The sequence below is a fragment of the Netta rufina genome (genome assembly GCF_964035555.1).
Source record: "Netta rufina genome assembly, chromosome: 3".
Lineage (NCBI taxonomy): Eukaryota > Metazoa > Chordata > Aves > Anseriformes > Anatidae > Netta > Netta rufina.
The window spans coordinates 2,504,681-2,522,862 of NC_140125.1; the positions used below are offsets into that span (position 1 = coordinate 2,504,681).

The following is an 18,182-nucleotide window of genomic DNA, read 5'->3' on the forward strand; positions in this document are numbered from 1 at the left end:
AGATAAGCTAGATTTTACCTTGTACGTCAATACAGTATGGTTGGTTTTACAAACAGCACTGATTTACTGTGCAAGCTTTTAGGAAGATTCCACAAGAAAGAATTGGCACAAACATACATCAGCATCACAGCCACCAGTTGCACTGAAATTATCAAAGCAAACAAAAGCACACACACTCAATAATCAGGCTTTAAGAGAGACTGTATAAACTTACATGGCTGATTAGAAAAAACAAACATCTAATCCTACCTGAGAAGAATGAGGGTTAACAAGACCATATGAGCAAGACTTTTCCTTGCTGGTCAGCCAGCCGCATAAAATAACATTACTGAACATGGGACAAAACAGGGCTGTAAGGACTTACCAGGTTAAGCAGAGGATTGCACACTCATCCTGTGAGCGCTTCATATATGCACCCACTCCAGCAGATACCCCAAGAGCAAGGGAAACACTTCCCCAACTCCATGCTCTCAGCATTCCCATGTTTGCAGGCACATTCCCAGCAAATGCATTCTACCTTCACACTGATGCCTCTCACCTACAGCCCCTACCTGACAACCACCACCCCCACACTTAACCTGAACCCCCACCTGCTGCTCTCTCATTCCTAATTTAAAGCCACTTTCCTCGCTGGATTGGTCAACCTGCAGGCAAGTAGGGCCTGCAGGTTGACCTAAGGTTCTAAGGTTCCTAAGGTTGACCTAAGGTTGGCCGAAGGTTCTCCATGGCCAGGTGCATCCCATCTGCCATCAGCCTTCCAAAAGGGCTCTGCAGGGGTAAAAGCCCAATCACTGTAATTGATACCAGCTAGCACTGAAACCAGGCCCAGGCCCCTCACTGGGCAGGGTCAGGGGAAACCACCTGGGCTCTCCTGCCCTCGAACATCACCCAGGGCCACATGGGACCCTCCTACACAACCTTTCTGTACCTCTTCTGGACATGAACAAGAGTGTTTTCTATTGTACTAATGATTTTGTTTTTAATTAAAAAAAAAAAAAAAAAAAAAAAAGAAAAAAGACTCCCCCCAAAACTTTATGAAAGAGAAATCTTATGCTCATTGCTTTTTCCCTCTGCAGTACAAAAAGTAACACTGAGAAGCCTGCTTATGCTGTTTCTACTTTATTTCCAATAGATAATTTACTGTAAAAAAATTGCCAATATATTTATCTAAATATCTCTATTATGTAATACATGTATATACATTTTTTTGTACTAATTTCTATAGAATTGTCTTTCAGGTGTTAGTTTCAGTATACTTAGTTTCTATTATTGTCCATCCTGAATAGTTTTCTGGGATAAAAATTGACCTTGGTAGGAAGTTGAACAGATTGCAATCAATAGTATATACTGTTTTCAACTATCTACCGGATCATACATATTTTACAGAACTACTGGAAAAAAAAAAGTCAAATGAAGAATGAGCTGAAGATATCTTTCCCATTAAATAAAGTAGATCTGTTGTCTTGGCAAGTTAATATCCCTGTGCAGTACTGTGATGTTTTCTAGGAGCCTGAGAAAACAGTTAGTCTTGTCCTAAAAACAAAGCTGCTGTCCACTTACAGTTCTCAGACTGCTGCAGATTCCTGTACTTGCCTCAGGATGCTGCCTTTCAGTTGCTAGAAATAAGACATGATAAAAGAGAATCACCTCCAATACAGTACTTTTTTTTCAAAACAAGAATTTCTCTGAAGTCAAAAATAGTAAAACCCTTCAAGTACATTTATTCATCACCAATGAAAGTACTGTACAACACCCAAGAAAAGGAACAGGGGAAGGCAATGTATTAATGCTGGCTTTCATCAATGTCTTTGTCTGGATCCACTTCTGCAGCTTCACTCTCCTGTTGCTGTTTCTTCCAGAGTTTAGCCATTGCAAGTAGTTTGAGATTAGGCTGATTGGCAGTATCTTCTGGGAAAATATAATCATAATATTCCTCCCAGCCAGCATCAGACTACGGAAAAAAAAAAAAAAAACAAACACAAAGCAGGTTTAATTTGCATGTTAATGTTAGCTATTAGAAGATGCTTCTAATAAGCATAAAAATGAAATAAAATTAAAATTAATGTTGGTTACAACATCCATAGAAGCTAAAACTAGTAAGCTGAATGGGTGTGAGACCGTACTACTTCTGCTGTGCATAACAACCAAGCAGATGTGATTAACAGCTTACCTAGTTTCTCCAAGTTGCTAAACAAACACTGTCAGTATAGTACTACCTACAGCTAGTTTCATTTGCCTAGCCTGCTGAAGAGCAAGGAGCTTAACAGTCTGTATTTCACGCCAATGGTTGTCTTCAATCAGAGCAGTAATACTGGTATGCAGTTAGAGCACTCATCACTGCTGAATTTGTAAGGAATATCAGATCCCACCATAAAGCCATCAAAGCTTCAGAAAAAGTACTTGCATTATGTTTTCTCTTACCCCATCTTCAGCCTGCAGTTTTCTCCTCTTCTTTATTTTTTCAGGCATAAGTTTTTCTATTCTCTCTTTGGTGGTATCAGTTCCGAATTCCTCTTCAAAGTTCTTCCAGGATTCCAGAAGCATGACTCTCTCCTCTTTCTCCTCACAGTTTCGCATTGCCTTATTAGCCTCTTCATAAATCTGCCGACATCTTGACAAACTCTCTTCCCTTCCAGCGGATAGTTCAAACTGTGCAAAGCTGATCCATACCTGTGGCACAAAAAAAAAAAAAAAAAAAAAATCAAGGTGAAACATCCATCCTAAAGTCTTACAAAAATGACAGGTTAAATGATAGTTTAAAAGAAAACAAAGCAACCAAAAAATGAAATATCAATGCAAGTCTAAAGTACTTTTGTTTTTTATAAGCAGATACCCAGAAATTTCATGTTTGTTTCACGTGTAGTATTTACCTCATTTTGACAAGACAGAATATTCACATGAGCAACTTTGGCAAATCTCTTGCGCTTATTTTCAGGTCATGATAAATCTGTTTGAATTCAGTCAAATGACAGCACCAAATTACACCATGAAAATCACAACTAATTTTTCTTTCCAATATTTTAAAATCTAAAATTCCAAAGCAATTCAGCAGGAAGAGGGCTGCTTTCCAAAGCTTCTCCAAAGCCTTCTTTCATATAAGATATTCCTTTTGTTATAGGAAAGTTAAAAATTTATTTTCCCTTTTAATACCACTGACATGAAACTGAACTTAGATTCTCAGTCAATTTCAGACAGCCAGGTAACCAAAGCAGTCAAGGCTTTCCATCAACCATGGACTGAATTCAAGCCCAATTCTGTACTCTGAGTACCTTAACATGCTGTGTCCGTTGAAGTAATCTGCGGTAAAGATTTCTTGTTTTCTCATACTCCTCTTGCTCAATTTCAAAGTCAATGTAGGATTTCCAAAGAACCTGCAAAACAGAAGTCTCTCCTTACATTCACAGCCTCTTCAAACAACCCTGTATCTAATACTGAGATAATGCCCCCAAAAAAAGTTTTTAATGGAAGAGCATGGATAAATGTGAACATTGTAAAAATGAATTTCAGAGACCTGAGTATTAATTCACTGTACTAGCTAAGATTAAGACTAAGTAATATGAAATCTTGCCCACATAACCCATTTAGCTTACTCCTGTAAGCATGTTTCTCTCCATTCTTTGTCATGGGTTTTATAGTCTCGTGGTACCCTGCTAAGAAACAGATGCTACATTAATGAGACACAGGCTAGGCCGCTATGGAAAGCGGTTCTGTTCAAGCTGTTAGATCATTTACATTTTAATTAGACACACTATGTAACAAATACCTTAAAATTACTCAAATGTTAAGTTCATCTTCCCCCTTACCTCTGGCATGTCTAGCCGGGGCTGGCCAATAGCCAATTCATATATTGCACGGGCTCTGTCAATATCACCAAGAATGGTCTCCAGTTCAGCAAATTTAATCCATGATGTGCAGTTTTCTGGTGCAAATTCCAGGAATTTTTCATACAACTTTCGGCAACGATCAAATTCTCGCAGTTGTAACTCCAGTTCAATATAACCCTTAAAAAGTTTGTTTTTTGGACATTTACCTATGGATGTTCCCTGTTAAGAAGTCAAAAGCCAAAAAACACTTACAGATACTGCCAAGGAGGAGAAAAAAAATCCTGCTATTTCTAAACAACTTTTTACTGTTTGGTATTTAACTGAAATGCATTTTTGAGCGGAGTCTGTTTTAAGACACTGGTCAGGGTTAATATGAAATCTAATCAATGTCTGCAAAATGAGTTTGCGTACGTAAAACATCAACAAAAACCTGAAAACAGAAAACTTTCTGCCTGGTTACACTTTTAAATAACACCAACTTGCCATGAAGTATTAATTGAATCTCACCATGGCTCAACAAATGAACGCTTCATCTTGCATCAAAAGCTGAAGAAAGCACAGTACTAGTCTGTGCCAGTCTTCCAGGTAAGCAGTTCTGAAGTACCTTATAAAACAAATTATACCAAGAGAAACCATCTCCTGGACCACCAGTACTATGCATCATTAGATAGAGAATTGTCCACATTACCTGACTGCTGACTTACAGTAATGGATAGATGGAGAAGAAAGTTTAAACCAAATTTGTTTTGATATGCTTCAGCATCTGAACAAAACTGTCTGTCCTCAGCCACAAGTATCAAGCCATGAGAAAGCAGTTTCTGATTTTTAATTTGGGAATCTTTTGAAGCAATAGTTAAGACTGACCACACCTATGACATGTATATAGTGAGCTTCACTCTGACACATTTCTGAAGACAAAGATTATTTATTAGGCACTGAAACCTCTGCTCCTTCCAGCTGGTATGAATAAGTAATTTGAGACCAAATTCCCTTAATGCAATTCTCCTGCACAGCTTCACTACACATTCCCTATATTGGTACTTAACAAAAATGGAGGAAATCAAAACTCTGAAATACTGATTTGGTCACCATTAGGTCTCTCCAGCTCTAAATATGCATTTTCTGTTTCAAAATACGCTTGGTTCTTCCCCATGGCCCACCCCACTACTATTTCTTAAGCAGCATAGGGTTCAGCCTGTCCTGGCTCCAAGTCCCAGCGTTTCTCAAACCCTAAGAAAACAAAGAATCCATGCAACATCTGCAGCCAGTGAAAAATAAGGCATAACAATGTACTGCCCGCATGCTGACAAGAGCTTCAGGATCAGGAGTTGAATCTGTTCTTCTGCATGGTGACAGTGTGAGACCTAGATACTCACCTCAGGACAGAAGCAAGGCTTCTTGCCAAAGAGGTGGTTCAAAATCAACTTACTGCAAAAGCAAGGTTAACTTTATGCCAAATATAGGTCCAATCCCCCCCCCCAAAAAAAGATTATGGCTGCACCAACAAAAGCTGGTTTGAAAGATAAGCAAAGTAACCTACTACAAAAAGGTCTGTCAAACTAAACAACAGAAATTAAACAACAATAGGAAGAAGAGAAGTCTAAAAGAAACTGAGGAAACTGTGGTTTTCCAGAGAGACCAAAAGAGCCTTTCCAGAATATACTAAAACTATTATGCCTAAAACAAAAGGTCTGGAAGCAGGGTGCTGATTGGTGACTAAGGTAATTTGGAAGCATCTTAAACTAAACTAGAACAGAAGTGTGCTTCAAGACAGATGGTTGTCCTCTCCTGCAGGGAGACATTAACAGCCTCACAGTGGACTTAATCCCTCTGCTTTGTGTTGTTGTTGTGGTTTTTTTTTGTTTGTTTGTTTGTTTTTTTCTGGCCAGGGGCAGTAGTCCAGCTCAACAGAAAGTTTTATTAGCACATTAGAGGGTAAACTTGATCCAGTGTCAGCTACAGAAGGCCATTCACATTTATAATCTTATCATCACTGTGACATGCGTACAATCAATTTCCTCTTTAAAATCAAGCCACCTCAACTGCTACCATTACTATCTTTCTCTCCAAATTCCTAACAGTCACCCAAATTATTGAAAGTATCTGAACCAAGGGGAAAGCAAATTTTTCATTTTAGAAGGTTTTCTTGCCAAAATGCATTCCATCATTCTCTGACATGGTAGTGAATACTGAAGAGAAGCTCTCGAGCTGCCCCAAAGTCCCCATGATTGCTTTTGTCAGCAACCAAGTAGCTGGGACTTAATCTATTATGCAAGTCTGAATTTCTGAGAGTCAAAAAACGCCTACTGATTTGGCTTTTTAAACAGCTATTGTTAGTATAAGTATCGTTCAAACAAATCACCAGCGGTTAAAAATTTTCAAGTGTACTAAGCTTATTTGGGTACTCTTGTGTTAAGATGTATGTTTTGTCAACTGAAACGGGAAAGATGCATTCATTTCAGTCCGTGGCTAATTCATCGTATCAAGCTATGCTTCGTTTTAAATCATACATGACAGTAAATACTGGTCCCTGCAGATTTTCTAGAATGCTTTATTTAAGTGGATTAGTAGTGATTTATAAAGGACAATTTAAGATCTTTTAATGTCATTCCCTTGTTACTATTAGTTAGTAAAGTCAATTATGGAATTAACCAAAGCTTACCAAAGCTCTTCTGGCAAGTGGAAGATTTTTCTGTCGTATTTCAAATTGTGCATACAGCAGCCATATTTTGGCAAATGTAAACTGAAAGAAAAACAACAATGTGATGCCTGGGTTGGAAGCTTAGCAATTAATTTGCACGTGTTCACTAAAAATCACCTCTGTCTACATACAGAGACACATTATTGCTACTGCAGTTAGTTGCATTTGACTTCTGTGTTTTCCTGCTGAAATTGATGAGAGACTGCAACCTAAAACAAACTCTCTACTCCAAGACAATTTATTCTACCATGGATGGAAAGTAAAAATAGCCAGGACAGAAGTCTCTCCAAGGAAAAAAAACACTAAATCAATCAACTGATTGGTAAAACATCAGCTATTACTCAAAAAAAAATTGCTAATCAACTCTTAATTATTATAGATTAACACTAATCCATCTAGTTGATACTCATATGACGTGACAAATGACAGATTAGAGAAGGACTAAGTACAGGGACTAAGATTTCTTGACATTCCAAAGCAACATGTTGGTTAATTGTTTTCAAGGTTTGGCCATGCAGATATTTTAGTTAAAATTCACTAGGAAAAAAAAAACAAAAAAACAACACCAAAAAGTCAGAAAGTCAGGTATTGAAGACTGTAATGGAGGATGTAAACTCTAATGATGGTTTATGAAATGTACCTCCCTCAGCTGGGACCAGGTAAACAATTAGAAATAGTTACTACAAAAGGTGGTAACTCTACATAAAATTGACTAACAGATATTTTGCAAAGACTACAAACAAACAGGTTGAGAACAGGTATGAAAGAACTAACTTGAGGAGTAAATTAAGGGAAAAGAAGAGATAGAACAATCTTCTACCATTTAACAGCACTGAAGTGTCCACTAAGTATGTGATATTTCAGCTTTTTGTAGCATTCTTGATCACTTCAAAATACTGATGAAACATTAATTTCATTCTGTACGAGGAAATCTGACATCAGTGTGTAGCCTACTGTTTCCCAGTGATGATGCAAGTTACAGACAACTTATGCCTTAAATGGGGGGGGAGGGTGCACACACTATGGATTTTGGAAAATTAACTATGAAACTGGAAGGGAGTCTACTTAAAACCATGTATAAATACCTCCCTTGTTCTTGAGCAGTGTCTTCAGAAATGTGCTAGTAGCATTTTGGAGGGGCTTATGCACCTCAGCCTTGCTTTCTACACTATGCCTGATTAAAGACAAATTAAGGGACTTCTGAACCAGAAAATAGTGGAAAGAAGTAAGGGCAGAAAACTAAAGGATCTCAGTCCTAAGGATTTTAATCCAAGACTTTATATGAACTTGAAGGAGCCATACCTTCTTGTGGGGAATGAGCTCAATACATGCCTGATAAACTTGTCTGGTTCGCTCTGGATCCTGTAAGAACAGGCAAAACTAAATATTTCATTCACTACTCAGATTATGCTACACAGTTTTATATCACACAGTGATTACCAAATGCAGAACAGAGTATTTTTAAGCACAGGAGTTTAGAATCACATATACTTAAAAATATATATTTTTCTACATATCTGTATGCACAATTTAAAAGATAGTAACTTCTGAGTGTCATTAAGTCTTTTGAAACAAGGTTCCTCATTAAGAATGATACAATTATACCAATAGTGTTGCATTTAGGGTGAAAAAAAATATCTTTTTTCCTTTTACCAGACACAGAACTATGATTTTATGAAATAAAGCACAGCTATATTACATGACTGATAACAAGATAACTTGACTGATAGACAAAGTCTTGAAAAGCCACTGTAGTGAGAATTTATCTGCTTCGCAGAACTTCACAAATAGTTTTATCATACTACTTGTAATACCACTGTATTTGTAAATTAATGTTATGACTGATAAACAAAAGAAATAGTGAAGCTTAAATACTTGTCTCCCATGTAAGGGAGATGTTACACACAAATGCAAGTGTCTGTGTATAGAGGGAAAGATTTAAATAGCAAATAATGTAGCAAATGACACAAAACTTTTTTTTTTTTTGTATTAACGTATCTGTAGCTATTTAGTGTAAGGAAAATACCTGGGAAAGAAAAAGACTTAGAATTACTACTTGCCTTTGCTTCCAGCTCTTCATATAATGCATAGTTAATCCAAAGATAAATATATCTCTTCCAGTGTCTCTTCTCTTGAATTGGAGGAACGTTGGCAATGGCTCTTTCGTACACTTCTCGGACAGTCTCTGCATCTGCATCGCTTTCAACTAACCTTAAGTAGTCAAACCATGCATCATAATTATGTGGATTTGCCTTTCAGAAAGATGGGAGCAGAGAAATAGGAAAGAAATGTCAGTAACTGGAAATAACAACATTTGTTCCTTTGCTTACAGTTTCTATGTAGGAATTTCTCTTTTAAAACTAATCACTGAAATATTAGTAAAAATTGTCAGTCTCCGGTATGCTAGAGGTAGAGGTTTTGAGGGGAGGAGTTTGGGGTTAAGGTTGGTGCAAGTGTCGTTATTTCTCTGTTTTTATTTTTACCTACAAACGTTCTTTGAGAAGGCAAACCCAAGTATGAGCAGAGGAAATGAAGAACTGTGCAGAATTGAATAATTTGGTGAATAGTAGATAGGTATGGCACATCAGTTTCCTTACAAAAAGGTGTTTCTGCACAAATGAGTAGACGTTACTGCATAACAGAAGTGAAGGAATAAGTTACAAGCTAATTTGTGAAGGGTAATGAGTTCTCAGTGCAATCAAAAACTTTGGCTCCACCATCTACACTAGACTGCAGAAATGAAAGAGCAGTGAACACAAGTATTGTTCTCTCGCCTGTGGATGGGATTCTGTCTCCACAAAGAACATTTCTTGGAATATTTTTTGGCTGAAGTACCACAGGTAAAATAATAAATATAATAAAAAGTCAGTCTTCCTGTTATGAGACATTTGCTTCCCTTAAGCAGCAGGTGGATGTATGATGAGCCCAGTGAATATCCGTAATAAATACCTTCACCTCCTCTTCATACTGGAATCTTCTCTTGCTGACAATGATGTCTTCAATTCCCCTTCTATCTCCAAACTTCTTCTCAAAGATGGTGTAATTTTTGAAGAGATTTTGAGCGTCCTGTTTTGGAATTCTATCCAAGGCATATCTGTAGATCACCCTTACTCTTTCAAACTGAAAACATTAAACATCACTTGAATTGTATTTGGAATGCAAGTCTTCTACCCCATAATGTGTGTTTTAGTATGTCAATGACCTTTTAGCGGTATTTAACGTAAATGATTGTTTCAGTACAGGACTAACACAAATCTCCCTGAAGAGTAAGACTTGAAGGGGAAAAAAAACACAAAACCTATAAATACCAAAATCTATCATCACTTAGTCATTTACAGGTTTGGAATATTTAAAATATTTTTAAGGGTCTGTGGTCTGGAGTTCAGAGAATGTTTTGAATTACTAAATAGCCTGAGCACTTCAACAAGAGCATCTGGGAAGTACATGGCTTACGTAATTCTTCTTTTTATCAAGCAGTCAGTTGATATAAAGTGTCGAACTTTTAAATCTGAGGACAGGTATTGGATTTAAAGGTGCTGTTTTCAAGTTTGGTAGATTTTGTGCTTACTTTATTAGAATATATTTACTCAATATCACCAAAAGGCAAATAGGAGCTAGGCAAAAAAACTGATTCCTTAACTCAGACTACAGTAAGACCTCAATGATTTTGGAAAAAAACAGAAGTATTGAAGAGATCGTTAAGCAGCCTGGAGTTTGATATTCAAAAAGAAATCTTGTGGGGATAGTTAGTATCAGCCTGATGTAAGGAAGTCTTACTTCTTTCTGGTTCTCCTCAAATTTTGCAAAAGCCACATACAAGTGCTCATCCATATGGTCTTCTCCAAAGAACTCCACTGCTCTCTCATATACTTTCCTTGCGTGAGCAAAGTAACAATGCTTCTCTTCAAAGCGAGCATACTTGATCCAGTTCTTCACATCAGGGTGAACAATAACAAGTAGAGCTACGTTAAAGAAACAGTAGCACTTGAATCAGACATCTCAAATTTCATTCTTCCCAATGACTACAAACTCATGGACTATATGAAACAACTTCCACAGATGATATATACAAGGGACACAACTGGGAAGAATACAAAACAGCTCTGAGTATGCAAAGGCTTCATGTTCAGTACTGAGAACCTGAATCTTAAAAAATATAAAGAAGTCAGACAAAGGTCAGGGAAAAGGTTGAGGAGGAAACTGAAATAAGTGACGACTACAAAAAAGCCAGAAGTATGAGTGCTCCTGCATATTCACTGTTGTGGCAGGATATGTCCATTCACGTAACTGAATTTGGAGGCAAAGCGTGTGTGCAATACCAACTGCTGGATCTCAGCATGGTGTTTTACCCCAGCACACCCCGGTAAAAAGGAGCCTAGGGACATACCTAGAGACAGAATAGACAAGCAAGAAATGAAGAAGTCTAAACTTGGCTAGCAGTGACCACGCACTAAAAAGGATATATCTCTCATAAATGGTACGTGCCCTATCCACCTCCTTGTATCTCAGCTCGAAGTTAATATAGGAATGCCAGGCTTGCTCCTCTGGTTGCCACTCCATCCAACGTTCAAACACCTGACGAGATCCAGCAACATTCCCCAACATCTCTTCCATGTAAGTATATTTATACCTTGGAAAACAGGATCAAGTGTTACGATCACTTTGTAAGTACATAAATTTTAATCATTTTTCAAGTGCTTAATACAAGCATCACTGTGACTTCTACACCTATTCCCCACTTGCACTCCAGAAACACCTGTAGTGTTGTGATGGGCAGCATGCAGAAACATGAATATCCTTCTCTCCATACTCTTACCATTTGAAAAGTATACAACTATTCCAAAACTAAGCCTTTACCTCTGGCTAGCCTGAAGAACTGCAGAAAGACAATGTACTTTTGCATGATGCCAGAACAAAACAAAACAAAAGATCTCTTTGGGGGTAAAAGAAACGTTCCATTCTCTGTAAACGTACCAGAACTGGTTCACCCTAGGGAGGGTGGTAATGGCTCGATCCCAAATGTTTCGGGCATGATTAACCTGGCGGTTCTTCATTTCCATTTCTGCATATTTCAGCCAGAGTGTGACATTTCTGTAGTCTACATCTAGAGCACGCTCGTAAATGGAACGGGCTCTGGAAAGCAAAGAAAAGTTAAGTTGTGCATTTAACATGCCTCTAAGACAGTGGTTATCAATGTTTCTTAAGAGGTTTAAGAGATCTACAGCTATATCATAATTACCTCTGTATTTCTTTTAGGCTTTCCTCCCATTGTGCGTACTTTATCCAGTTACTGATAACAGTTCTGTTTTTTCTTATGTTATCTTCAAAAGTCTGAGAAAAAAATTATTTCTGTAAGTAAAAAAAATTCTTCTGTGCAGACCAATCTTTTTATAAATGGCTTACAGATTATTATTACTAGAATGAACTCTAAATGTCTTGCATAGAATCACAGAACGGTTTGAGTTGGAAGAGACCTAAAAGATATCTATTTCCAACCCCTCACCATGGTCAGGGACACCTTCCATCATTTTGAGGTTCCTCAAAGCCCCGTCCAACCTGGCCTTAAAACACTTCCAGGGATGGGGCATCCACCATAGCTTCTCTGGGCAGCCTGTTCCAGTGCATCACCACCCTCACAGTAAAGAATTTCTTCTGAATGTCTAATTTGAATCCAGTTTTTTAATTAAAGTCATTAATCTTTGTCTTATCTTTGCACTCCCTGACAGAGTCCCTCCCCAGCTCTCCAGCTAGTCCCTTTAGGCACTAGACGGCCACTCTATGGTCTGCTTGGAGCCTTCTCTCCAAGCTGAACCACCCCAACTCCCTCAGCCTGGCTTCATAACAGAGGTGCTCCATCTTTGTGCCCTCCTCTGGGCTCATTCTCATACTTCCATGTCCTTCTTGTGCTGGGGCCCCAGAGCTGAATGCAGGCTCCAGGTGGGGTCTCATGAAAGCAGAGCAGAGGGGGACAATCCCCTCCCTCACCCTATTGCCATGCTGCTTTTGGTACAGGCCAAGGTATGGGTGCCTTTCTGGGCTGCAAGCATATGTTGCTGGCTCATGTTGGGCTTCTCATCAACACCCCCAGGTCCTTCTCCTCAGGGCTGCTCTCAATCCATTCTCCACCCAGCCTGTATTTGTGCTTGGGACTTCCCAAGCCCAGGTGCAGGACTTTGCACTTGGCCTTGTTGAAGCTCATGAGGTTCACCCAGGCCCACCTCTCAAGCCTGTACAGGTTCCTCTGAATAACATCCCTCCAGCATGCCGAGCGCACCACACAGCTCGATGTCATCAGCAAACTTGCTGAAGGTGCACTCAATTTCACTGTCCACATCACACACAAAGATGTTAAACAGTGTCAGTCCCCAGTGCTCTTCCCCTCTCCACTAATGTTGTAACCCCATTGTAGAAGAACACCAGATTTGTCAAGCACAACCTGTCCTTAGTGAAGCCATGCTGGCTGTCACCAATCACCTCCTTATTCTCCACGAGGATCTGCCCCACAATCTTGCCAGGCACAGAGGTGAGATTGACTGGCCTGTAGTTCCCTGGGTTTTCCTCTTCTTTCCTTTTTAAAAATGGGACGTTATGTTTCCCCTCTTCCAGTCAGTCGGAACTTCACCAGATGGCCACAGCTTCTCAAATATGATGGACAGTCACTTAGCAACTACATCCCCCAGTTCCCTCAGGACCCATGAGGGATATGATGATATATATCATCAGGTCCAGCAGACTTACGCACCTTTAGTTTCCTTAGGCTGTCTCAAACCTGATCTTCTCCTACTCTGTGTGGTTCTTCATTCTTCCAGTCCCTAACTTTACCTGCTGGGGCCCAGTCCATGTGGCTGGAGCTCTTGTCAGTGAAGACTGAGGCAAAAAAGTCCTTGAATACCTCAGCCTTTGCCTCTACCGTGGGTGACCAGGTCTCCCGTTTCCTTAGGGAGAGAGCCTAAAGTTTCCCTAGTCTTCTGTTTATCACTGATATACATGTACCTACAGAACCCTTTCTTGTTGCCCCTGATGTGCATGTCCAAATTTAATTCTAACAGGACTTTCGCTTTCCTAAGTTAATCTCCAGCTGCTCAGACAATGTCTTTGTAACCCTCCCAGGCTAGCTGTCCTTCCTTCCACCCTCTGTAGGCCTCCTTTTGCTGTCTGAATTTGGCCAGGAACTCCTTGTTCATCCATACAGGTTTCCTAGCATTTTTGCACAGCTTCCACTCTGTTGGGATGCATATCGCTCCTGAGCTGGGAGGAGATGATCCTTAATATTAACCAGCTTTCTTAGCCCCTCTTCCCTTCAGGGCCACATCCCTTGGTACACCACACCAAGCAGATCCCTGAAGAGGCCAAAGTCTGCTCTCCTGAAGCCCAGAGTAGAGAGCTTTCTGTGCTCCCTCCACGTTGGCCTAAGGATCCTCAACTGCAACTTCCCACAGTCACTGCAGCCACGGCTGCTCTTGACTTTCAGATTCCCCACCAGCCTCTCTGTTGGTGAGAATGAGGTCTAGCATAGCACCTCTCCTTGTTGGCTCCTCTATCACATGGAGAAGAAAGTTGTCAGCAATGCATCCCAGGAACCTCCCGGATTGCCCACACCCTGCTGTATGACAGGTATCAGGGTGGTTGAAGTCTCCCCGAGGACCACCCAGACTTGTGAACAAGAGGCTGCTTCTAGCTGCCTGTAGTGGACTTCATCTGCTTTACCTTCCTGCGCAGTTGGCCTGTAGCAGACTCCCACTATATAATGTGGCCCATACCCACCCTCTCTGTAATCCTGACTCATCAGCTCTCCAGGCAGAGCTCCAGGCACTCCAGCTGCTCACTGACATTAGCGGGCAACATCCCCTCCTAACCTTCCCTGTCCGTCCTTCCTAAAGAGCCCATGTCCTTCCATCCCAGCACTCCAGGAGAGCCAACCCACCACTAATGCCAATGAGGTCACAGCCCTGCAGGTGCGTGTACATCTGTAACTCCCCTTCTTTACACCTCATTCTATTGCTTAGCACAGAGACACATTGAAGTTGGGCCCCTGATGAAGGTGATGTATGGGCTGGAACAGCTGGAATTCCTTTGTGCTGCTCTTCAGGTGCTCTCCTACATCTCTCTACATCTACACAGATGTAGTGACAATACATACTCAACACAGCACTTCCTAAAAACTGCATAACAGAGCAGCTAAAAATGTTGATTGCTATACAGATAAGGACTAAACTCAAGTTCCTGCAAGCTGATACCTGAAATATTGATGGAACAGTAACTGAGAGCACTAAAACTGTGAACTCTTTTTCAGTCTCCTGGTTAGCAATTCCAGTGTCAGATGGAATCTAGTCTGCGTGACCATGAATACACTTGAATGCACCAGCTTAAGTTTATCCGCTTTGATTTGTATACAGCATTGTTTTACGTTTTTCTTTAAAGCATGCTGCCTTGTGATTATTCCCTGGAATTAATATTTTGGCTTCAAATGTAATAAATTTCACAGCTCAGTGCGATGGTGACAGTGTTGTGTTCGGCTGCTGTCAAGATCAATACTATTGGTATAAAACATGTGGCTAAATACGGTTCAAACACAGCCAATGTGGTGGCTTTTTATTGCAATTCATACAAGCAAATAAAAAAAAATAAAAAGTTTGTCTCTAGTTGTTGACTATATCTAAAAAGTAACTGATCAAGCCTAGTTTGTTCAAGCAAAGCAGTCCTTTTCAATAAAGAAAAAAAATATACCTCTAATCTCACATGCAAAATGGTTGTTTCAAGACAACTGTCAAGAAATAAGCATGATTAGTACAGAAATCTGTTCTAATGGGTGTCCCACAACGCTTTAGTTCTACAAAACAGAAGTATTGCTTGTGAACACTGTGGGTTTTTTTAAACAGTTGACATGGAAATATCACCAGCACTACTACAACGATTGCTAACGTTACATCATACCAACTGCCACAATATTTGTGAAGAAGCTACATACAAATCACGTATGCAACCCACCTTGCAATGCTTGAAACATACTGAACGCAGACACATAACATGTATTACCAAATTTCGTTAAACATGTTTATACCTTAGTTTTTACACAATAGTTTTTCTAACAAAGTGCTATTTTTTAAAGCGTAAAAAATGCAGAAATAATAAATATGAAGAACACTGCGTTTAAATTAAGCATATTAAAATTTTGGTGCTTTATAGATTTTTTTATTAATATTTTTTAAATTTATTTTTGCTTTTACCTTCCTTTTCCGAAGTTTGTAATCGTTTAGCTCTTCGACATCTGTGATCTTCTGCTGAGGAGGTGGTGGGAGAAGCTCGAGCTCTCTCTCCTTTGCCTCCCTTAACAGCTGCTCCGCTGTGATCTGGACTTCGGCGGGTGCTTTGTTTTTCACCTACGAAGCGAAGGCCCGGTTAACGCTTCCCCCTTCCAACGCGCAACCGCAACCTCCCGTCACGACGAGGACGAGCTCGGGCCTCAGTCGCCGAGCCGGGGCCAGGGGCCAGGGGCCAGGGCCCAGCTGGGCCGGGCCGGGCCGGGCCGGGCCTCCCCTCGTGCCGTGCCGTGCCGTGCCGTGCCGTGCCGTGCCGTGCCGTGCCCCGCTCCTGCTCCCTCCCCCTCCCCCTCGGCCCGTCCCCAGCCGCCGCCCGGCCACCTTGGCCACTTTGGGGATCCGCTGCTTCCCGGCTGCCGTAGACGCCATCTTGTCGTCCCGCGCCGCGCCGCGCCGCGCCGGCCCCGCCCCGCTCCCGCTCCCGCCCCCCGCGCAGCCCCGCCGCGCGCCGTTGCCGGGGTAACCGCGGCGCGTCCCGGCAGCGGCAGCGGCAGCGGCACGGCACGGCACGGCGGGGCGGGGCGGGGCGGCGGCGGGCAGCGGGTTAGTGCCCGTCACGGCCGGAGGCCCCGTGCCCCTCAGGGCCCCCTCAGGACCCTTCAGGCCCCTCAGGGCCTCTCAGGGCGGTGCGGTTCGGTTCCTGTCTGTCAGGATCCTCTGACTGCGGTGCCACCGACCTGAGCTCTGCTTTGGCCAAAGTGCACCGAGCTCTCACGGAGCTGCCGTTAACGCTAGGCCGTTCTCATCCCCAGCGCTGCAGGCTCGAGGCTGTTCAGAGTTTGAGGGGACCGGCGGTGGGCACTGCTCGGATAGGTAGCGTGCAAATACATATACGTGAATAAATGCAAAAGCAATTTGTGTCCCGTTAAGGACATTTCCTGTGTAGCATGTAGAAGGCATGCAGCAGGCGTTATTGTCTACGTTATTTCTGCATGTGCACTGTGAGCACACTGTACATGTGTGTGTGCCGGCAGTAACCCTGTATACAGAGAGAGTTTCACAGGAAACAGGCACTGAAGTCCATCTGATTGCACTTCTTCACAGCTGTTATAAACATCCATTTCAAGTAACTGCATTGAACAATGGATTGCAACAGGAAAGATCTGCTAGAACCAGCAATGTTTTCTTTCTTTTTGTTACAGTTTACAAGATGACTACAATAACATCTTCAAGAGGACATACAGAAGTAGTTAGCGCCAGAAGGACAGACTTACGTGATGTTTCTGATATTATCAGCCTCTTCAGCCATTTTACAGAAGATGTTTTTGGGAGGATTGATGTCATGCACCTTTTGTAAGTGACACTGGTTTTGGAACTTTTATTTGGATATGACTGGCAGAGACCTGCCTCTAGGACAGATTAAAGGGAAATGCCCGTCTTCATGTTTTTACACCCTTATAACAGCTTTTGTATCTGTTCTCAAAATTTTTAGAATACAACCTGATTATTAAGTGTTAAACTTCCCTATGCTTTTCTTTGGTATAGTTTCTTCAAGTTCTGAATTAAATTGTTTTCACAGAGAAAAATCTAATCTTTCTCTGACACTCTGCAATGAGAAGAATGAGGTTATAGCCCATGCTGTCTTTCTGGATTATCCAAATTGGAATATCACTGATCAATCTGATTGGGAATCATTCTTACATAAAAACTACCTTAACAACAAATGCACTGTAAGTAAATTGTGTGATTTTAGTTGATTTTTTTTTCACTTAAGTCTCAGGTACAAAAATATACATAGGCCTCTAAAATCCCTTTTAGGTAGATCTGAGGTGTTCAGGCCAAAGAAGGTGGTTATCTTTCTAAACTCTCAGGTGCTCAGAAGTTTATGAGTACCTGTGCTTTTGCCACTACTGTAAAATAAGTTAACTGTCATCCTGACAGAGGCCATTAGGGAATGCAGGTTCTTTGCTAGACATGTCCAGAACACATCTAATGCACTGCGCTAGCACTGAGAGCAGCGTGAGCTATAGCTGCCACCAACATTTTTTGTTCAAATACCTGTCCAGCTCTGGTGCTATCTAACAGAGCATTTACCCAGGAGGTGGAGACCTTGCTGTAACATACTTCTTATTGTAGGGGAACTGAAATCCTAATTTCTCACCTTTTGGAATAAAGTTCTGCTCTTTTACACAACGGAATCCAAATTTAATGGCTTCAGAGAAGAGGAGCATACTCCTCTTTGGAAGATGCTGAATTACACTGAGTAGAGGACTGTGCTGGCATGAGTATCTTGATTCTGGAGAGAGTTTTTTCAGTGCTGGTGTAGATATGGCTGCACTCCATTCTGTGTGGTGCCAGTTTTCATAACGGCTCCTCAGTCAAGTTTGTAAATTACCC

The 18,182-nt window shown here is 41.0% G+C and overlaps 2 protein-coding genes across 2 annotated transcripts in view; one reads left to right on the forward strand and one right to left on the reverse strand.

Moving 5' to 3' along the window:
• Positions 1-1,698: 1,698 nt before the first annotated feature.
• CRNKL1 (crooked neck pre-mRNA splicing factor 1) lies at positions 1,699-16,243 on the reverse strand. Its single transcript, XM_084283333.1, has 14 exons — positions 16,167-16,243; positions 15,753-15,905; positions 11,765-11,856; positions 11,500-11,658; positions 10,989-11,155; positions 10,303-10,481; positions 9,475-9,645; positions 8,586-8,777; positions 7,828-7,887; positions 6,487-6,567; positions 3,804-4,043; positions 3,270-3,371; positions 2,422-2,670; positions 1,699-1,951 (listed from the first exon to the last, which is right to left on the reverse strand). The coding sequence occupies exons 1-14, from the start codon at positions 16,212-16,214 to the stop codon at positions 1,784-1,786; spliced, it is 2,061 nt and encodes a 686-aa protein (XP_084139459.1). The 5' UTR covers positions 16,215-16,243; the 3' UTR covers positions 1,699-1,783.
• A 720-nt stretch (positions 16,244-16,963) lies between these two features.
• The window catches only part of CFAP61 (cilia and flagella associated protein 61), a gene marked incomplete at both ends in the record, with an annotated part of 104,487 nt that continues 103,268 nt past the window's right edge, over positions 16,964-18,182 (forward strand). The window contains 3 exon segments of the mRNA XM_084283381.1: positions 16,964-16,982; positions 16,985-17,138; positions 17,365-17,515. Coding sequence (XP_084139507.1) covers positions 16,964-16,982; positions 16,985-17,138; positions 17,365-17,515 — 324 coding nt within the window.